The following is a 22,785-nucleotide window of genomic DNA, read 5'->3' on the forward strand; positions in this document are numbered from 1 at the left end:
TTACTATTCCACTAGTCTGCCACTCTACTTTTGTCACTGTTACTCATGAACTTACTGTGCTGAGTGATCCCCAGCCTCCTCATGCTTTCTAGTCTTCCTGCCTGTCTTACTTAACCCCCAGCTTCATTTATTTTTACCCTGCAGTGTCTGTGCTGGAAAGCACTCTAAATATGAAGAGAACTCCTGGTTTGAATCCATTACTTGGGTGTACCTGTGGTGGGCATACTAGTGCATGGATCTAGTCAGGCTTGCAGGACTGGTCAGTGTACTTTATCTGGAGCATGTTCAATCTATTTATCTAAGTAGGTAGTATTGCAATTAATTTTTTTTTTCAGTAGTTTGTCCTTTTGAAATTATGCTTTAAAATTCCAGAAGCTTTTTAAAATGCAGACTGGCTATGTTTGGCTGGGGATGGCTGAATGCTGCATCCAGTGCACATCACTCCAGTGTATACTGGACGGTGTTTTGGTATTTAGGAAGATGCAGCGTGTTCTGTGTGCAAACCCTGACACACAAACGCTCACACACCGTGTCTGTTGTGGCTGCACATCTTCAGCTTGTGTGGTATGATGTACACACTCGTGCACGCCCACACACTAAACCTTTGCAGGTCAAAAAGGGAGGATAAACTTTTGAACCCAGCTGCTTCCAAATTAACTACATGTGCAGGGACCACCAAAGCTGGGGTTACCGTATTCCAGAAGAGTGCTGGACACTGACACCCACATCTTGTACTGCAAGGGACTTCTTGTTCTTCCCTGGGAACCTGCAGGATGATGCCTTGGAAACACGCCGTCCTCTTTGCCCTTTCCTTGTCACCAGAAAGGACAGGCAGCAGTTTGGTGACTTCTCCCTTCGTTATGGAAATGGGACTGATACAGTAATCAGGATGCTACATATGGAGCTTTTTAAATTACTGCTCTTCAGTCTTTTGTTAGCCTTCATTATTCCTGAAGATTTTTTCCAAGTCATAAAAATGACATTTTTAATATGCAGAATTAAAAAAAAAGGCAATATGAAGAATACATTTTTGTCAATAAGCTTTTACCTTTTAAACCAGTTATCTTAGTTTCTGCTCTAGGTATTTTAATTGAAGATTAACTACTCTTAAAGAGTATACAAATTTAGGTAGTATATATTTGAAGTAGTAAAATAGGACTGAATAAAAGCTGGGAATAGAGTGGCCTGTCCATTATAATTTTAGATTGCAGAGCAAAACTAACCTTCATTTGAAGTCAGCACTGCTGACTGAGTGACTCTTCTAATGTTAAGGCTATTTTATTTAATTTTTTTGTTGTTGTTCTGACAAAGTTCACTAGAAGTATACTTTGGAGTTACAAGTTGAGCAGGTCTTACCTGAAATGTTTGCTTTATTCCTGCTGCGTTTTCTAATAAAAAGTTGTTGAGTCAAAGCTGATGCATGCAAGCATGAAACAAAATGCTGAACAATAACTGCTTTATGCTTCTTTTGACTTCTGCTAAAATGACCTTGGTGAGTTCCTTTTTACCTCCTACAGGAAATAAGACCAGCTCATTTCTGTCTGCAGACTGATAATTTCTCTTGCATCTTGAGCAGCCTTGGGTACCACATATATTGTCTAAACTATGGGCATTCAAGACATGGAGGCTGCTTTTGTTTCAGAGGGAGGCAGTTGAAGAGGCTGCTGCATTCTAAGCACCTGTCTTGTCTCTGGGGCAAAGTACCTGGTTACAGGCTAGTGTCTTCCTCAGGTATCCCATGTTTTTTCCAAGGATTCCAGGATAGCTGTCCTCATGAAAATCTTGTTAAGATTTATTGTTTAAACCTATTTGATCTGATAGTTTTTGTAAACACTCTGATTTTTCTTTCTCCTTAGAGTTTTTACTTGATCTTGAATTGTAGCAGCATAAGTATTAATGTAAACTTCCTGTAGATCCATAGCCTTGATGAACTGCATGTAAAAGACACGCTTTTATGAACACTTTGATGAATTCCCTCATCAGTGTGCAAGATGGGGGAATGCTGCTGCTTCCATTTTGATCCCTGAAAGCTGCAGTAGATTAATAAAGCTGGTGCTTGTGGTGGCACATTACCCTGCGTGGAGATGTGATTCCCAGCTGGACCATTCCCTTGGGCAGTCCCTGGGGTAGCCCTGCCCTGTGCCTCAGTCTGCAGGGCATGCAGAGCTTTAGAAGGAGAACAAGGCTCAATCTTGTGGTGTGCTCAGACTTCCCCCTCTGCTGCCTGCCTGTAAGGGAGGAACCTGGATAAGACAGGACCTTAAGCTTGACTTAACATGGTGTAATAGTTTCTATTATCCTAGCTTTGCATAGGCAAAGCTGGTTTTGGCCAGGGCTGTGCCCTTTATCCATGGCACTTCCCCAGTCCTTCCCTTTTCTTGGGTTTTTGTTGTTTGTTTTTGGGGTTTTTTTTGTTTGTTCGGTTTTTTTTCTCTTGTTGTTTTCCCCCTCCTCATAAGGAGGAAGGGTTTGAACTACAGATTTGCCATAATTCTGCTGCAAAATCAGTAACAGCTGTTGGAATTGTAAATGGCTTCTTGGTTGCCATCATAGAACCTGCAGTTGATCATCTCTGCCCTGAGCAATAACTGGAGACATCAGAGCTCTAAACAGAGAACACAGATGGGTGTGGGAAGGGACAGGGTCTCCTTTTACTGGATGATTTTTCAGATGCTGTGAAGTGCAGAGTTGACTGGAGCAGTGTCATAATGGGAGCTACAAGGAAGATGTAGAGGAGCTACCAGAGAAAATGTAATTTGAATGTGAATAGTTCTTAAATTAGCCCCTTTCAAAAAACCAGTATTCTAGGGAAACTCAGTGGGCAAAAGATACTCCATGCTTTCATTGGGTGTCTCTACAAATTATTTATAATGTTAGGCTAAATATGTTCCTGTGTTGTCTTTGAGTAATTTAGATATAATAAACATTGATATGTTAATACATGGCAAACATTTAACAATTATTTGTCAAGAAAAATAAGTCTTCAGGTCTGACAGCCCCTGCTCCTGAAATGGACTGTATTAGAACCTATACTTAATGAAATCAATAGTCATCACAAAGGTGCTGCCTTTGTGGTTTTGGTAATGGGGTTGATTTATTCCTGTTTCTGTGTTTTGGCTGATCATATTACATCTTCTGTAATTTTATTTTCCTCTCCTTCAATGCTGCCTTTTACTGCAGTCCCTAGAAACACGGTATTTATTTGTGGGGGTTGGATGATTTTGGCAGTGCAAGTCAGAGGAGTTGGTGTGTTGGAAATGTGCAGTGGCTTTCCAATCCAGCTTGTCGCTCCATGGAGCTGGGCTGGCTGTTGTAACACTCTGCAATATGAGTTGCAACCTTTTTCCCTTTCACAGCTGCATTTGGACCCAGACACTCAAACAGCTTTGCACTGGAAGCGGGAATAGCGGGAATCTTGTCCATTAGGTTGCTGTAATTTGTTCTGTTCCAGCCAGCCACCTGTATCAGGACACTTGTTAATAATTTCTGCATCAGAGCCCTGTGAATTGCCTACATCTTGTTTCTAAACAGTGTGATCAGCACCTGGAAATTTCAGAAAGATGAGGAGAGTCTTTTGGGGTGATGGTTCAGGAAAACTAATCTCCTTCAGCCTAAATATGATCTGCTTCCCTGGACTTGGACAGAGGCTGTACCTGTTTTCTGATATTTTACTTGACTGGGATTTAGAACAGTTTGTGCCCCAGGAAGAGTGCAGTGAGGAAGGAAACCCAGCCCTTGGGTGCTTGCCTAGAAAAATGGAAGTATTGCTGTGGCGTGGATAGAGGTATTAAGTTATTAATATGTGCTGGGTCTGTGTCACTGTATCTCTGCAGCTTGTGCTATCTCATTTAAAGTCTGACCTACTGTAAAGCCTGTCCCTTTGTAAAAACAGCACTACTCAGGTTCAACTTGGTTGGCATTCCTGTTTATTTGAAGACTGAGTACTATAAAGTAATTATTAAAAAACATTAACTTTTATGTTCGAAGTTTTCTTTCTGGTCTTTGTATTTACTGAGAAAAAGCATGAAAATATTGAACTAAGTCTTGATATTTAGGAGGGAAATACAAATAAATTGTTACTTTTAGAATAATGCTTGTATCAATTTTAAGCATTTTTATTTGTAGAGTGGACTGATGACATTGCATTTTTTTACAATACAATGTCAAAAAATTTACAACATCGAAGCAGCTTACAGAGTCCTGTTCTGCAAATCTTCCCCCCCTGCTTTCTGATAACCATTGGCTAATTTATTTCTGTAGGAACATTTAAAAATATTGTAGTTAAATAATACAAAGAGAATCAAGTTAAGGCTCAGTAGTGTTCAACCAGCATGTGAAAAGCATAGTGTCTTAATTAAAAGAAATGCAGAAACTTAGTTATTGGAAAGTATTTTTTACTGCTACAGGATTTGTGGGTGACTAAGAAATTTATAGATTTGAGGGTTTTTTTTATTTTTTAAATAAAAGCCAGATACATGTCTTCATCATTTGGCTTGTTGACTTAATTTACTTGGATGGAATTTTTCAACATTTAAAACAAATTAAAATTCATGAATCATTTGTGCTTAGAGGCACAACCTTTTTAAGATACAGCAGTTAAGACTTAACTGGTTACATACATAAAATACTGTTTTGGATATGTAAATTTGGTACTTGCTCCCTTAAAAAATGCAGATGAAAGTTTAAATAGTTGGGAATACAGCCTTGATTACCTGTTATACAATAATTATTGTGCTTGAATAACTGTTTATATTGGCACTGTATTGTCTTTCTCTCTTGTTTCCTGCAAAAGCAGTGACTGCTTTGCAGGACAGCTGTGAAGAAAACATTTCACCATAGCAGAAGGCAACGGCGTGGTTTGTAAAGCTGTTTTGTGCTGCCTTAGTCAAAGTCTGCAATTTCTTGTTACTCAGATTTTTCAGTTTTGATCTTTGATCCACACTCACTCTTGAATTGGGTTTTGCTGCTCTGTGCTGGTGTGGTGTGACTCGTTCAGGAGGGGAAGGTGTTGTTGCAGCCAGGGTGCCATTGGTGTTAGATTAGGATCAGCATTGTTTGATTCTGCGGTAAATGCAGCATGTGAATTTTTTAATTGTTTTAATTATTGTGGCTGGTTGATCGCTGGTACAGCTAAGTGAACTTTTCCACAAACGTTTTGTAGATGTGGCAGGCTTTATTGTCAGGTTTTAAACTCTGCTTTCCTGGAATTTACTTAAAAACATGACTCTGAGAAGAATGTAGGTGAGCAGTCAGTGGATGTCGACAGATAATTACAATTGTTCCAGATCAAAATGTCTGTTCTCTTTGAAAACAATTATTTCAAGACTATTTCAAGGATTTTATGTATTCACTTAGGAAGCTCATTTCTCTGCTGCTGTAGTACCCAGGCACCCAGTCACTGTAGCACAGCTCTGGGCACTGTATTGGTGGCAGAGAAGTACCAGCCCTGGCTTGTTTTTTTCCTCTGGAATTCTATTGCAGACTGAGAAGTTTGTGGCTGTACATAAGCAGAAGCTGCTGAAAACTTAAAGCAGTTACGTTAGAATGTACAAATTTTAAGTAAAAAGAAAGGTAAAATACTAGACAAATTGGGAAGCAAAGACAGGCTACACCCTTTTGGATGTTCTTTACTAAGGCTGCTTTGTATGTAAAGTCCATCATTTGTACACAGAAGTCCATAATGGGCTTTCACTGGAAGCTGTGTTCATTTTCTGCAGAAGGGATTTTTTAAAGAACATTGGAGTTGTTGAGATTGAGTTTTGATACATGAGCCACTTAATCAGTGTTTGAGCATCCCCTATAACTGGAAAACACAGTGCCTGGGAGAGCAAACCTGTCCAGTCTTGTCCCTCAAGTGGCCTCTACATATTGAGCGACCCTTGCTTTTCTCACGCAGCCTTCCCTCGTGTTTGACTGAGACCCACCCGTGGATGGGGTTTGAGTCTGGGAGCCTCACCCAGGAACGTGTGTGCCCCGTGCCTCTGAGGGTGCTGCAGTGCCCCTTCAGCAGCAGCAGCAGTTTGGCTGCTGGTGTTGGTGTTGGCAGACTGTGAAAGACACTGGGAGGGGAACACGCTGTGGAACTGTGAAGAGTCATTTTAGGGAAGAAGTATATGAATATTAAAGGAGAAAGAACTGGCAAACATTTGATTTTGTCTTGGTAAAACAAAATTATACAAATTGTTAGTGGGTGGGGTTTTTTTTGTTTGTTCGGGGTTTTTTTTGTTGTTTTGTTTGTATGGTTAGTTTTCTGGTAGAAAACCACAGAGGAGAAATTTATAGTTTATTAAAAGACTGAAAACTTCATAGTAATCCAAAACTCTCATGCTGTTTATTCTCCTCCACCTCCCACAACATTTTATTTCCCTTGTAATAATTAGTTTGAACTTTCCTCTATTTCTATGGATCAAGTAATTTTCATACAACTTTGGGATTTTTTTTTATATGCTTTAAATCTTTCTTCTAAATAATGTTTTTTGTAACAAAAAAAAAAGCCATGAATACATTATAATTTCAATTTTCATGGTGTGTGGAAGATTTCTGCACTAGGTCTTTATTGTTTTTGAAGAATTCATCACCCTAGTTAAGAAGCTTAATATAAATTAAAGAAGGTATTAAGGAACATTAAGACATCAAAATGTGGAGCGTTCTTTTCCTTTCGATTGCTCCAAATGCAAACAAGTTGAATAAAATGTAATCAAAGGGCCTGTTTGGAGAACATTGAGTGGCTTTACAGCTGTGCTGTAGAGAACCTCTGGTAAGAGCATAATTCAAATAAAAAGGCCTTTCTTTCCTCCTCCTAATTCTCTTTGTTGTGGTGACAACAGAGTACAAGCCCGATAAAAATTTAATCACCTTATCTTTTTAAAGCAAATTGCATATTTGTTTACACACAATATACATAACATGAAAAAGCAAAAGCTGCTATCCAATCCCCCTCCCCTTCTAATCGCCTTAAAGGCCCTTGCCTAGAAGTTTAAAAAAAAAAAAATTCAGTGTTTTAGTCTTTATTCTGAAGTCCCATTGTTCAGGATTGCTTTAAAAAGGCAGCCTGGGGAGAGATGAATATCACCAAACTTAAACTCTGGACCAGGGCTGAGCAGCAGATGCCTGGGATGTGTCCGTGCAGTTGGTCCAGCCTGACTGGCTGCTGCGGTGCCTCCTCCACGTGGAGAGTCGCAGGCGAGGTGGGAGGATTACAAAGGGGCCTGTGGATGGAGCACTTTGATTTTTGGAGCTGCTTTGTAATGAATTGCCTTTGATTCTGTGTCAGCTCTGCTCACCTGGAGCTCTTCCGCATTGTATGCATTTCTGAGAGGCTGCTGTGGGAGATACTGGGCACTGCTGCAGGCTTTGTTGTTGTTGTTCCCTTTTCACTGGGATGATGAAGTTTTAGCCTCTTGTGTTGAATGCAAAACATGTTTTCAGTTGTGTCTGCTCACCTTGGTGCACGCAGCTTGAGCATTGTTAGTTTTGTTTATTTACTGTTTAATAGGTACCGGAGTGCTGACAAAAACACAATCAAAAGTGCCTTCTGGCCCACTGCTGAGTGGCTCTGGGCTGAGAAACTCCCTCACTGGATGGTAATTTAGTGCCAAAGGGATATTCTGTGGTTTTCAAAATTATGAAAGCTCCTGTGCTTAGTGGTTCCTTGGTGGTTCCTATTTTTACATACCTAACTGTACTCTCTGAGGACATGTTTGTGATACTCCTCCTCTTGATCTGAGAATTTAATCAGCAAGGACTACATCAATAATAAAAGTTGTGAAATTCTGTCCTGTATAACAGTTGTCATATACTGTCCCAGATTCTACTCTGTGTTTATGTCTGCATGTTTCTTAGTACTCTGCCAGATGAGAGAGAGCTTAGGAGACCCAGTGACACTAACTGTGATTTCAAGACACTGTTCTGGGTGTTTTGAATGGTATTGGGTATTTCACGCTGACCTGCCTGTAATTTTCCTACTGTTGAATTGTAAGAAGAGCCTGCCTATAATCCCAGGCTTCCTACATTACATTTATGTGCATAAACAATTTGACTCCTTATTATTTCCATTATTTTTTCATAGTTATTCCTGGTATGCACTGGGCATTTTCCATGCATTCAGTTTTTGCTTCAGGGAGCTTGAAGAATGTGTGGACTGAAATCACAGCACCAGTGTGAGTGGTGCCTCTCCCTGCTGGTATGCTACAGCACTTAGGCATGATCTCAATGGCTCTGTGGACCTTGAGTGCCCATCAAATGAAAATAAAGTTGTCATAATTGTTGGTATGATACATCAGCTGGCATAATTGCAACCTTGTTACTGTACTGAAAGTCCATGCGGAAATTAATTTGAAAATTTCCTCTAGGCTAATGGAACAGTGTTGGATTTGGGGCCAGAAATATGATCATAGTGGTTGTCTTTTAGCTTTGACAGTTGATCCATGGTATTGTGTGTACACTTAGTTTGTGTAGCCTAGACCTAGAGCATGGTGCACTGGAGTCTCCCTGTAACCTGTATTCAGGTTAGTCCTTGCTGCACAGAAACACCAGGTTTTGTACAGCATACAACTCATGTTGTGTTCCAGGAGTGCAAGGTAGAAAGTTCTCTGCTCTTAGGGAAGTTGCTCCAGGAAGACTTGGCCAACAAACGATTGTGGTGCACTGTGCAAGTGAGGTCAGGTTTGGTACTCTCAACTGATTTCTGCTGAAGGATGGCCAACTAGCCAAGAAATGAAGACCTTAAGCATGTCACTTCATCTCCATGCTGTCATTTAGGGCTGAAGGGTAATGTTGGTGTATTTTGGCAAACCCATAGCGGGAACTGCAAATATCCTTCTAAAGTGTGTGTGGGCTTGTGTAGATTTACTTAAGTAATGAGATGGATGCAGAGCAGTGCTGTGATATACAATGGGGATTTGTCAAGTTCAGAAATCTGCCCTGCTCTGTGGCTTCAGGTGGCAGTGGCCCATTCAGACCTGCTGCTTAATAGTTGTATTTTATTTTTGAAAAACAAGGTTAAAAACGTGGTTGTATTATGTAAATTTGGGAAAATAGATAATATATCCTGGTCATCTTGCTGTGAATTGAGCAATATAAAGCTGAATGAATGGCATCCTCAATGCACTGTGTGATGCTGGGTCTCATTAGTGTGGATGACAGGTTTAGGATGAAGAGAGGAGAGGGAAAGGGGCAGGCAAGGGAAGCACAGGGAAGTGTACCACTGATACCCACTCAGCAGCCAGCAGCTACGGTGTGGTGCTGGAGTCTGTGCTCCATTTAGCAATATGAAAAATATCAGACTGAAAATCAAGACGCTGACTTCATGTAGAAGGTATGGCAGACTAATTAAAGAAAAAAATGTGTACCAATTGAGCCTATAAAACTCTTCCTGACCTTGAGAAAACTCCCAGAGAGCTGTGGGAAACTCCAATCTGTCCCCTCTGAACTTTTTTGTGTTGTTGTTTAAATATAGTAACTGCTTTTTTAATTAAAAAGAAAAATTAGATGGCATTTCAAATTGTGTCCATGGTGCCTTGGGGACCTATTACAGTACAAATTACCCTCTACTATTTAGTGAGGTCTTGTTTACTATTGTGTGAAGCGAAGGTTACCAGTGTAAGGATGTAGGACAAGAAGGGCCCTTCTTTGAAAGTCTGGCTCTGCACATGAAAGTGACGCCAGCAATTGGAAGCAATTTGTGGAATTGTTTGATTATATTAATTATGGCACCAGCAAACAGTGCTTGGGAAACAGTTTTGTTTTCTTGCATTCTTTCTTGATTGCTTGCAGCAAAAGCCAAGATACAAAATGTGCCTTTAAGGACTGCCAGAGAGCGCAGTTCAAGCCATTGTGTGGAATTGGCACTGAGCTTGAAAGGGTTGTGTCCAGCTTGATGGGAGAGTTTTCCAAATACAGCTTCGGCCTGAACTTCACCCGGGTCAGCTGCTTAAATTAAAACAGCTTCTGTCTTCCTCATCAGGGAAGATTGGCTCTTTCCCTGTGAAGTAGGAGCCCATAATGAAATCCATGTTACTTCCAGTAGTACCACTTCTTATAATAATATCTTTCAGTCCAAAAGCCTGTATAAACTTAAATTGATATACAAGACTCAATCCTGCTCACCACTGAGCTGCAGCTTTCTCTGATGTGGTACAGGGCAGCTGTTCCCCAATTTATGGGAAGATGCTTTATTTGTGAAGGATTTCTAAGCAGTCTGCCATGCTGAGACTGCAGGAATAGTGCTGCTGATGCAGGCTGGCTGTCACAACAGTTTGGGACATGGGGCAATCTACTTCTGCTCAAAGTGGCTGTAAGATTTTTTTTTCCTTGTCTCTGTCATCAAACAAAGAATTATGAATGTTTTGCATAGATCCCAAATTGAGGGTTTAGCACATTTGGAAGGAAGGAGTCTCCTTTCTTCTCTTCTTGGAGGCTGGTTGCTCCCTGGCCAACTTCTTGCTGTAGCCCTATTAATATTCACAAGCCAGGCAAAGTGATAACAACTGATCTTGTACTGGCCAGAAAAGAAAAATTACTCTTCTCTAGAGTTTGAAACTCTAGCAGAATATTTGAGAGAGCTGACAAGAGATGTGAAAAAGGTGGTGTGAATTCAAAATAGAATTACTGGAGAATTATGAAGGGATTTGCATAAGTAAAATTCATTGCCTGATATGTGGAAGTAATTGAAGCTGAAATCCTGAGCTCCTGAGGGTAAGTAAGGAAAGGAGTGTGTATCCCTTGTTTCTTGAGTGAATCTCTGGTCAACTATTACACTGAAATTGTCTTGGTAATCATATTACATTTGTTATCATGGTGATGAACACCTAGGAACAGAGTAGATTGGCTCCTGTAAGACAACTTAAATCTTCTGCCTAGAAAAGGTTTATAGGTGTTGACCCTGATGTCAGGATGTTCCTGCCTGATCCTGGGCTCCAGTTAGCTCAGGACAGTTTCACCCCCGCTCTTTCTAAAGCACAACACATTCATGAGAGGCAGGTGGGATGCCAAGCCAGACGGGATCAGCAGTCTCTAGATGACCCATCATCCAGTCCACTGGATGTAGTGTGGTGCATTTGAGGTCCCTATTATAGTGTTTGTGGGCACAGTGACATAGTACTTCTGTCCTTGGAAGACTCACAAAGGTCTTGTTTTTCCTGATCACTTTGGGGGTTTTTTTGGTTTGGGTTTTGTTTTGTTGGTGTTTTGGGTTTGGTTTTTGTTTGGGGGTTTTTTGTTTTGTTTTGTTGGGGTTTGGTTTGGTTTGGTTTTTTTGCTGGGATATTGAAGGTGCAAAATTGCATTAATAAAGTCAAAAGGTAAAATGTGGGGTATCTTTAGGAGAGGAGAAGAGAAGCAGAGTTGCTAACTGATGTGAGAAGTTGAAGCAGCAGGATGTTATATTTTGTTGTTCTGGTCCTTTCTGCCTGACTGCAGAGATAACTGTAACAGGCAAGGCTGGGCAAACAGATCCTCTCATTTTGGAATGCTTCTGCCTTTTCTTTAAATCAAAACTCCTGAGTGTTGCTTTAGAGATATTACATGAGCTTTTCGAGTTCTTAAGGTGCATAGAAACAGTTTTGTAGAACTGCTGATGTGTTTTGGGACTAGTTGGAAAACAAGTGTGTGCTTTCTAGTGTATTGTGGGACTCTGAGAATCAGTTCTTATAACACTGGTATTTCCATTAATTTTGCTGGAAACCAATGATAAATTTATTATTCTTATTTTAAAGTTAATCAGAATGTGAAACAAATGGGACTACTACTCTATTTGAATTTCGTACCCTTCTTTGGACACAGGTAACTATGTTTTTTTAAGAATGGATATTTCTAAGGATGGATAAATATATATAGATGTTGCAAGAAAAGAAAAATTAATTAGTTTTTAATTGTGTTGTGCTGAAATACAAGATTCTTGAGTCCTGCAGTACTGGCAGAAAGTTTCTATTTCCTTTCAGTGGTCCATCATTGCAGGAAGCTGAGGGAGAGGTTGGTCTTTGTACACTCTCTGGTGAAGCCCCTCTGCATCAGACTGTGGCATGGATGTCACCATCTGGGCCTCTAATTATTTCTGATTTTCAGGTCAACCAGCTTTTGTACTCTCTGTTAGCAAGAGTTGATGCAGACACACACTCTCTGTGTAATTAGGGTTCAGGTTCTGAGAGTTCAATTTGAGGAAATCCTGAAATTGTGCAAACCAGCTGTTACGAATAATCCATTGTGAGTGAGGATTATCCCCAACACTTTGCCTCTTTCAAGTTTTGCTCTTTTTTTCCTTCCCTCGGGAGGAAAGAAAAATGTCTGCCTGTCATATTAAAAGGTTACGTTTGCCTCGGATAAAAATTATTTCCAACATCAAATATGCTACGTTAACTTGTTCTCTGATGTTCAGTCAATTTTTAACATTTGAATGTTGACAGGAAACAAGAAGTTGCACGTAGCTGAGTCTTACCTGCAGTATTCAAAGGAAGTGAATAGGATATTTTGTTTGCAGAAGGGAGAAGCAAGTTCAGTTTCTCACTGAAACTCTGCTCACAAATTCCTGAATGGAATGGGAGGTTTGGCAATAGTATCAGCAAGTCAAAAATAGTCTAGCAATTTCTTAATATGTCATGAAAAACGGAATGTTTTCTATTCCCAGGGTAGTTGCTGGTGTAGTCTCAATGTGCTTTTTCCTAACAGCATGGTGAGGATCCTGAGCCAGCACTTTTCCAGCAAACCATGGCAAGTGCCAGTGCAGGGTAGCATGAACTTTTCATTTTGGCCTGAAAGCAAAGTTCTCATTAATTGGGAGCATTGAAAGCTTTCAACATGATTTTTTTTTTCCCATTACATTTCTTATGCTGTAAGAAAACTCTGTAAAAATCCATGCAGATACTTCCATGTTCACCAGCATAGTTTGCAACAGGCTTTTTTTACAAGTGTGCACAAGAGAAGGGAGTTGTTGAAGTTCGGCAAAATAAATTATTCTCCCTGGCTGTGCTGGAAAGCATGCCTGCACCTATATTATTACACCTGTTTTCAATGATGGGTTATCAGTTGCTTAAAAATTGCTCCTGTCTCTGGCTAGTCTACAAGGAGATACTGTATTATCTTGCTTCTCATCTAAAGTGTCTGGCATTCAGTCTTTAAAATCTTGCATTCAAACACAGTGTTTCATTAGCTTTGAAGGAGACAGAACTATTCCTAAACATGGAAGAGAACTGTGAAAATAGGAAATGGAAATACAGAGATGGGAAATCTGAAAAATTAAGTTGGAAAAGGGGGAAAGAGAGATAAAACTCCTGAAGGGCTGAATAGCAACTGCAATTTTGAGTCAAGGAGGAAGGAGTTGGACTTCAGAAAGAAAGAACAGGGACCGTTCTTGGAGACCTTTTGAAGGAGCAGGGAAGCAGAAGGCTAATAAGAAAAAAAGTCAACAAATCTGACAAGGGATGTTGATAAGGAATGACAGTATTAAGTGAAGGAGAATGTGTAGTGGAGAAGTTGAAAGTGTAAAGGCAAAGTATAGTCCAAGGTTACAGGTAATAGATGAAATAAATATTTATATGGGGCAAAAGCACAGAGGTGCTCCTTCACCCTGCTGTTGGGTGAGCAAAAGGAATTAGAGGAGCAGATACTGTGTCAGCTTTCATCCTCCTTCCAGCTGAAGCAGGAGTAAAAACAGAGCAAAAGTAAGCCTGGTTCTGGTGCTGTGTGTGGGTGCTGTGATTTGTGTCGGGCTGGCTGATGTGGAGCCTGTGCCCTGCGGGAGGGGACACGTTCACAGGGCAGAGCTGCTGTCCATGGGAGTAACTTCCCTGGAGGGAGGGAGGGAGGGGAGCTGAATCCATTGTGTATGGATAAAAATGGAATTTGTTCTATACACAAGAAGGTGTCCAGAGTTCTACAGTGTGGAATTTCCGTATGAAGTGGTTAAAATCTGTGTGTTTCTACGCTAATTTCTTGTGTGAGCAATTGTAAAACTCAGCGCTGCCACTGTGTAAGATACTGCAAATCACTAAGCTGCTAGCTTTTTATTTGTGAAAATTGTGTAAAATACTGTGCTTTCCCTTTATTTTGTGCGTGTGAAATTGTTCTTCCTGATTCAGTATTGCTTTTCGTTTGAATTTGAAAATGAATTTTTTTATTCATATCACTTACAAATGGATCAGTTTGGGCTAAATCCTTTAGGCCATTCTGAGACAAAGGATATTAGAGTCTGTATTTTTATCTGTTAATTATTAACAGTAGTTGAAAAGAATGAAGTAAATTACACTGTTTTGCAACTAGATTTTCATATCTGACCTGAGTTAGTGGATGCTAAAAGTACATTTTGCATCAGACCTTGTCTGGGCACTTCTTACAGACATGGTTTTGATGGGTCAGAATGAATTTGCTAAGCTTTCACATATCTTATGTGCCTTTGAGGATGGCCCATTAATAATATTAATACATAGGTATTTTCCATTGTTGTATGCAAGGCATTTTTTAGAACTTTGAAGCTAGTCTTTTTTTTAACACATGGACCTTTTCAATTTAATCCATTAGCAACTTGGCAAAATAAAGTAATTGTCCAACAGAGGAAGAAAAAAAAATCTATTAACATTTGCTACAAATCCGAGTAGTACAGGCAGCACTTAATTAATGGAACAGATTTCTCACTATGTGTTCAAGCTAACATAGCTATTGTTCAGCAGAGATTAGACCCTTAATGTAAGTAAGTTAAACTAGACCTCCATCTAAAAATATCCGTCATTTCAGCTATTAAAGCTCTGATGTCTTCTTCGGTGACAGATATATTTCCCTTCATTTCCTTGGTTTTGTAAAATGTAAAGCATGCATTGTGTGTAATGTGAGAAATCCACGGAGGTAGATGAAACCCCGATTGTGCCTGTCTCTCTCTGCCTGCTCCTTTGTGCTGCTCCCTGTCTCAGAGCCTCCTCAGCCCTGAGACCTGCTGGCACCAGAGCAGAAAAACAGAAAATGCCATTTGTCAGGGTATGATGCCAGCCACCTAATCTGTTTGCAGAATGAGGGCCATGGGATCTGATTAGGTAATTTAGATACCATGTGAGTTCAGTAATACCTGAGCTGCCTCTGGCTGTCAGCCTGTCACTTCACTGGTACAAACCCCCACCTTCTGCCATTTTTTCTGTAAACTTCTTACCTGGAATACCTTATTTAGTCCAAATAGGTGTTAAGTGCTGCAGGTGAGGCATACCTTTACTTCTCCTATGTGGAAGTTAGTGATAGGGCGGAGGAGGTGAGATGGCTCAGTTTTAAATGCATTTTCACCAGCAGAATTCCACATGCAGCGAGCATTTTTTCTTGAAAACTGATTTCTTCTGACATGAGATGCTTTGTTTGAACACCACAGATGCTGTGCCAGGTTTCAGTTGTGTTGGGCCATCCAAGCTGATGTCACTGGTGGGTTTGAAGCTCAGTTTATCCACTGTGGTTATTTCACCCTTGTGGCTGAGAATTCCCTGACTTGCTGCTGCAGCCCAGGGTCTCTGGGGGGTGAGAGGCCAAGCACTGCCATGTCCCTGTGGGCAAGGGCTTGCAGAGGCAGCCTGGGTTCTTCAGATGCCCATAAGGGAAAATTTTGGCTGCAATTTTAATGCCACATCTCCTCCCTTCCTCTCTCCTTTCCGCCAATTACCATTTTTTGGAAATTAGCGTCTCGCAAAGCCTGCTAACATAAATAAAAGTGTTTTAGGATTTGTTTGCTTTAATTAAAATGTGTCTTTCTGAAAGGATTTAGTTAAACATCTTTCTTAAACAGTGCTGTGCCAGTAACAGCAACATTTGTAATAGTGATAAGACCCAGAAAGGGAAACCAAGTAGAAAGCAAAATGAAATGTTTCTTTGTCCAAAAAATAAATGGTTGTCTCAGGAAAGCAGAGGAAACCCTGTGCAGGGACAGTTACAATTAGGTTGATCAAAACAGTAGAAAACATAAAATATTAAATAAATTCTGCAAAGGTAGTGAGTGGGGCTGCTTGAGGTCACTCTCTCTGCTGTTTTTATTTTGTTTTCCCCTTTTTTGATTGTTGCTATTTTTTTTTTCTATCAGTACCCACAAAAGTCTCAGAGCTTTCCAAATAGGAAATAAGTTGCTTTTCATGTCGTGATAAATTATTTTTCGTAGTGAAGATGGAGTGATTGTAAGGGTAATGATATTAATGGGATTTATATGAAAGCATCCAATTAAAAAATCGAAACAGCTGCATCAAACATGACTCTACAATGTAATAAAATCATGTAATAAATATGTGGTCCCGCCACACCATATTACCTAGTTTGATTAATTGAACCTTACGTGTGCAAAGATAGTCATTATCAGACTTCTCAGCCATCAAGGAAGAACAGTCTCAATTATTTTCACAATGAAATAATCATTGCTTTTTTTGTGTCCTGCCATCTGGAAAGAGAAAACAGCAGCTGCCATGACTGAAATGCATGATCTTGCAGAACTGTACAAAGTTGATTGTGCTTGATGCTGGACTCTTCTGCAGCCTTAGCGTGGGCTGTAATTTATTTAGTTATATAAAAAACATGTTGATTTTCTCCTCTTTTGGAACCTTGCACTTTTTTCCCTTTCTTTTTCTTTTTTACTGGTTTTTTTTTTGTTTGTTTGTTTTTTTGGCGGGGGGTGGGGGTTGTTTGTTTGTTTGGGTTTTTTGTTTGGTTGGTTTTTTGGTTGGTTTTGTTGGTTGGTTGGTTTTATGTGTGTTGTTTTGTTGTTGTTGTGTTTTTTCTTGTTTTTTTTGGTTTTTTTTCCAAATAAAAGACCCTTCTCTCTGTGAAAGTCTCCCCAGTGCAGGGCTGTGGTTGGGAAATGGCAATTGGGAGCTTCCTGGTTTTGCTTCAACACTTCCTCATTTCCTCCCTTCCCCTGGCCGTGCGGTGGGAATGCTGCTGGGATGATTTGCTCCCTGGCACAGCCAGATGAGAGGCTGGGCTCTGGGGCTGTGTCCCCTTGCCATCAGCTCCGAGTGGCCCTGGATGTGTGTGAGCTGGAGCAGTTCACCTGTGCCCGCAGACCTCCTGTCTCCAGGAAATCATAGGCATCTCAATCTTTTTGTCAGGCTGTGATACGAGAATCCGCATCTGAATTTCAGTACGAAGAGAGAGAGGCTGATTAAGTGTTTGAGATAAGGTTACATGACACCACAGGTTAAAAATACCTGAACTGATTTTGGCCCAATGCCTGAAAACCACATTGTAGCATATTCAGGTGGCACTGAAAAAGCTTTGAGGAGTTTGTTGCTTTCTGCTTTATGCAAGTGCTTCTTCAGGAGTGGTCTTTTAGGAGCTGCATCTCTCTTGTTTTACAGCATTTCTTTGGACTTTGCTGTCTTGCTTTTCTTATCTAAAATGTTACCAATGTGTTGAGTTATAAGAAAAAATAAAGGTGTAACAAACCCTGTCAGTTTAGGAGAAAAAGGACAAATATTTCTGTTTGGCACAAATGTCTGAAGAAACAGATCCCCAAAATACTATGCAGCTTAATTCTAGTGTCCCTAAGCAATAAGAAGTGCAAGTTGAAATCCCTAACAAATACTTTGTCTTAACAAAATAAAAACAAAACAAAAACTCAACAAACAAAAACAAACACAAAACCTGTATAATTTACAATGTCCCAGTTATAAAAAAAATGCAGTGTGCTTCAGGTAAATCTAGAAAATAGATTTAAAGAAATTCAAGAATCTTCTGAGCTTTGTGACTCTCTATAATTTTAATGTTTTACCAGTTGTTTTTTATTCATGACTTATATTTTTATAAATATTCTTAGTGATGACAAGAAACTTTGGGTATGTGTCTAAATAATAAGAAAGGCCTGCCAAATAAAAGACTGAGACCAGGCAAGCTGGTCTGGCTTGTTTAAATTCTTCCCTGTGTTTAATACTATAAAAGCTGTAGATGGACACTGAAGGATTCAGGATACTGCACTGGATTTGTGGTATCACTGTTATGAACTTTATGTTTAAAGACTTCTCTTATTTCCTATGTAAATACCATACTGCAGGAGTCTTATGCAGAAATGTGACTTCCCTAATGCATTTGATTTACTTTAATTTCTTCGGTTGATTTCAGATGAAAACATGCCTGCTCATTTTTTCTAGTTCTCTGAAATGTGATGTTGAGTGTGTTAATCATGTGTGTTCTTGTTCTTTTACAGATGGGCTGAAGCCAGATACCAAGATGCTGCTGACTGCTGCCTCCAAGAAGAAATCTAAGGGAGGGAAGGGGGATATGACCAAAGAGGATGAAAGCAGCAAGAATGATTCAGCCCAACCTGTTACTATCTCTCTTATCTTTAAAAGATACGTTTTTGACACACAGAAGAAAATGATTCAGTCCTGAGGAAACAAGAGAGAGGCCTCTGATTACACCTTAAAGTCCAGACCCTGAAATGCATTGAGGTGGAATGTGTTTCTTGTTCAAACACATTAGACCTGTTCCTTCCTCACAAACAGAGCCTGGAAGCTTTTCCTGACTGTGCCCCCATCCAGAATCTCTGCAATCTCAGATTGTTCTGTTCAAATTTGCTTATTTTGTAATTTCTGTGATGTGCATCTTTATGGCATCTCAGAGAATCTCACCTGCCAGATGAGCAGCCCTGGGTGTACATTCTAATTGCACTGTTTTCCTGGATAATTGTGTTGAAGTTTCTCTTGATTTAGAAGTTTGCCACCAAGTCAGGATGTGAATTTCATGTGACCCACAAAGTGAAGCTGATTATTCTAGGCTTACTTCTTTGAGCAAAGTGGGAGACAGAAGGCGTACTATTTAATAGTTGAAAGCTAAAATGGATGTTTCACATTCCTTCAGTTGCAGCTATGTGAGATGCTATGTGAGAGATGGTATGGATGTTTTTTAGAAATACAGTTCATATCTAGAAATGTTTTCCATATTAAACATAATGATCTGTGTAGCTGAGAGTCTTAATTGTTCTGTTTGCTGTTCCAAAGGTTCAGAATTTATCTTCATTGACATTTTATGTAACTTTTTTGATTTTCCTGCCTGTTCTGCAATGAATCCTATTCCAAAACTGTTTTCTTTTTCTTTTTCCTTTTTTTGTTTTTTTTTGTAACCAAAATGCCTTTTGTGTGTGAAAGAAAAAGTTGCCTCTGGAAATAGTCAAGGGCTTTATTTCATTAAAATAATGATAGAAGATTGCTGCATAAGCCTTGTAAAATGAGTGTCTCCAAGATGCTTTAGAAACCATTAGTTTTTAATAGGGATTTCATGGCTGCTTTAGCTCTTTCTCTCAATTTCATGTCCTAGGCTCATAAAAAGGAGAGCACTGGTAATATCCCTTCCTTGTTGCATACAAAGTATAGGACACCTTAACATGAAAACTAACAGCAATTCCACAGGTATGAAAGCTGCAGTCTGGAACAGAAATTGGACTCAGGCTTGGCAGCATGGCAAATGTTGGTTCCTGCCTTTGGAACAAAAAGAGTACCTGCTTGTTGATGCTGAATAGCAGCCTGTGACCCCTTTGCTCAAGTCAGCTACAGATGGTGATCATATGTACAATGTAAGTGCATGTTGCACATGGAGGTAAATAATTGCTGCATTCATTCTTATTAATCATACTATTATATCCCTTGATGGGCATGAGTCCATCATGATAACATGATCCTGATTTTTTTCCAGTCTTACCCTTTTAATTTCTAGGTAGCCAAAGTGGCTACAAATGGCAAAGTTATCAGCTATTGAGAGGATATTTACAGCTGGACAATTGTGAGACAGAGCAAGCCTGGTGTCTAAACTAGGCTGATGGTCCCCCTTTAAATCAGAACAGAATTAGTGCTTTGTGTAATAATCCCAAACAGTTTCTGCTGAGTGAGTCCCAGCAAAGCTTTAGCACATCCCTTAAGATTATGGGGTATGCTTTCAGTGTGATCCCAGAGGAATTAGGCAGGCAACTTCAGCTATTGGCTTAACGTAACTTGTGCTGCCAGCCTTGCTGGAAAATGTATCCTTCTGTAATGGAAAAAATGCATTTCACACCCCTGTCACCTCTCCTTCCCCATTTCTCTCTTCTTCCCAAACACCCCCAAAAGCAGTCTTTGGAAAGAATATTTATAATGTCATCTTTCTTTTAAGCCTTTATCAAATCCCGTTTTGTACTCTGCACTGTTACCTCTGCCTAAGGTACTGCAGTGATGAACAGGTGACATCGAAGGAACAGTGTTACTATCATCCCACGTTAGTCTAAGAATTATGGGTATAAAAAAACTAATTAAATGCTCCTAGTTATTAAGGAACTTATACTTGCATCTGTATAGTTCTAGTGTCCTTGCCAAATTTTAAATGGGTTGCTAATTTGGAGTATTGGAAAGAAAAGGGGAGTGATCAGGAAAGGTGCTTCCAGAGTTGTTATCCTTGGACTTAAAGGATTTTGTCTTTTCTCATTTCTAAGATACTTTTGAGTAGTTCTGGAGAGGAGGTTGTCAATGTAAATGAGGGTATGTATTTTTGCAAAGCCTATCTGATGAATGTTTTCATCCCCAACACCGTGGATTGCCCTTAACAGGATCAGTGAGTCTGTTGTTATGGAACTTGATCCCTTTGAAAACTCATTAACCCTGAACACTTAGATCTGCAGTCCTCTTCTTGGCTGAAAGGACTGCTAGTGCAGGGAGTCCCATGGTTTATTTGCTTGGGTACTCCAAGGGAGTGAGCAGCAATAATTCCAGAGTTGGACCTACATCCCTTTCTCATCCAGTCTCTTGTAAACATATTTTTAAAATCTCCCTCCTATCTTCCATTTCATTTCCAGACTAGCATACTAGCTTGGCATTTTTCTTCCATCTTCTCAGTCTAAGACCTGATCTCTTCCTCAGTGCTCCCATTTCCTTCTTTGCTCATTGCTTCTCCCTGCTCTTGCCCTGGAGATCCATGGCAGGGCTCCCACAACAGTTGCTGGGAGCCCAGTGAGGTGGGGAAGGCTCTTGGCTTGCAGCTCATCCCAGCTCCTGTGTGCACTGAGGAGCTGCCTCTGTTCAGGCTTTGACCCTGAGCAGCTCTGATGGGCTCACAGGAGCCGGCAGTGCCTTCAGCTGCCCCCCTACCCTGCCCTTGTGCCTCGGAATCCTCTGCAGAAAGCCCCTGTCACAAAGCCTCGTCCTCTCCTTTTGCTCCTGCTGTATCTGTGTGGGATACACAGCTGGGGAGGGATCTGTTGAAGACTGGGGCTTGGTTTTGTGTTTCTCCCAATGTAGAATTCCAAAGGGAGAACCTAAATATGCCCAAGAAGTTTGATTATAATGTGCTATTACTGCAGATCTCTGGCTACTGTCCTGAGGCTGTTGGATACACATTCGAAAAAGGGTGAAATGGTGGAACAAAATGATTATGGGAAAATCAAAGCTTTAAAAGACATTTGTAGGATGAACAGATGTTCAAACATTCTTTTATTTGGTTTCCAGACAGACGTAGAGACTTTCCTTTCATCCTCATAATCAGTGCATTATGCTGTAATTTGTAAAAATGGCATTAAAAAAATATTAACAGGGTCATATTGTGATCTACTGACTCTGTGTCATTAAGCCGTGAAGTTAAGAACGGCAGCTGGGAGCAGGGGTTAAATGTTGCAGAATGTACTGTACTAGCATATATTGTCAGACTGTATTATAATGAATCCAAAATGGAATAAAGATGTAAGGAGTTTTTTTTAATACTCCTAAGGTTGTCAGTGTTGCAAAACTAGAAATTATTACGGCTGTGCAGATGTTTGGTGAGTAATACATCTTTGGGTCGTGGAGAGAGTAGCAGGGAGAAAAGCTTCATTTTTACAAGACTGTTTTCTACTTTTCCTTGGAATTTATTTTGGGACTGCAGTCTGGCTTGTGATCATGCCAGAGGTCTGGAGCCAGGAGGGTCAAAGCTGTGCTCATGGTAGCAAGGATGCAGTAGGTGGCATCCTTTGCTTGGAATCTAAGCTGAGCCTCCCCACCTAAAAAGGGGGTTTGCACTGGAACTGTGACTGAAGGGTTTGCAGCAGGCTTGCAACCCAGCTCTTAAAAAACAGCTTCTGTTAAAAACTACAATGCATTTAATGTCTGGGACAGAGCCATCAACTCCAGTCTGTTGACCAAAGCCTGAGGCACCAGTGTCCCTTCTGTGTATGTTTCTGGCTCAGCTGAAAATAGCTCTGTCTCTTAAATCCTGTATTAGTTGGTTGCAAGTAACTGACTGTGGAAAAGTGAACCATCTGCACCAGGGCAGCTCTTGATGTGTACAAGGCATCTGTTTCTGGCAATAGCACTTTCCTTGGCTGTTGGACTCTGTAGTTGAACAGCCAGGGGGTGGTAAAGCAAAATGAGAGCCCATCACAGCTCGTGGGGAGTTGCAGTGGTGAAGCCACAGTCCACGCCAGCACTGTTTGCCTCTCACTGCTGGGAGAGCAGCTCTGTGTTTACATCTGCAAAGTGCTCCGGGGTCTTGTGAGATGAGGGATGAAAGGCAGCAGAGGAACGCTACCTTCTTAGCAGTTTCAAAACCCCTTCATGCTTCCCTTTTAGTTTAATACCCACAGTGAGCTGGAAAGCTCTTCATTTACAAACACATGAGTTTTAAACAAACTTGTTGAGGATATAAATAGAATTATTTTAAGATAGAGCCTAGTTTTGGGAGCTAACCTGCCAAGCCTGCAGAAAAGGAAGAACTTTATGACTGCAATCTGTGGTAAGGCCAGTTTTGCTAGATGAGCATCCAGAAGGAATCCAGGGGCTTGGGGAGGCCGAGTTTAAGCAAGATCCTGGCAGTCTTCTGAGATGGTCCACAAATTCTCCTGCTGTTCTG

General features: G+C 40.4%; 1 protein-coding gene across 2 annotated transcripts in view; it reads left to right on the forward strand.

Moving 5' to 3' along the window:
• EEFSEC (eukaryotic elongation factor, selenocysteine-tRNA specific) overlaps window positions 1–19,033 on the forward strand; it is a 121,140-nt gene extending 102,107 nt beyond the window's left edge. For both annotated transcript variants that reach the window (XM_041462169.1, XM_041462177.1), the window contains exon 7: window positions 18,149–19,033. In XM_041462169.1, coding sequence (XP_041318103.1) covers window positions 18,149–18,333 — 185 coding nt within the window. In that variant the 3' untranslated portion in view covers window positions 18,334–19,033. The remainder of the gene's footprint in view (window positions 1–18,148) is intronic.
• Window positions 19,034–22,785: the final 3,752 nt, after the last annotated feature.

Source organism: Pyrgilauda ruficollis, unplaced genomic scaffold (assembly GCF_017590135.1).
Source record: "Pyrgilauda ruficollis isolate IOZ18807 unplaced genomic scaffold, ASM1759013v1 scaffold10, whole genome shotgun sequence".
In the NCBI taxonomy this organism is placed as follows: Eukaryota; Metazoa; Chordata; class Aves; order Passeriformes; family Passeridae; genus Pyrgilauda; species Pyrgilauda ruficollis.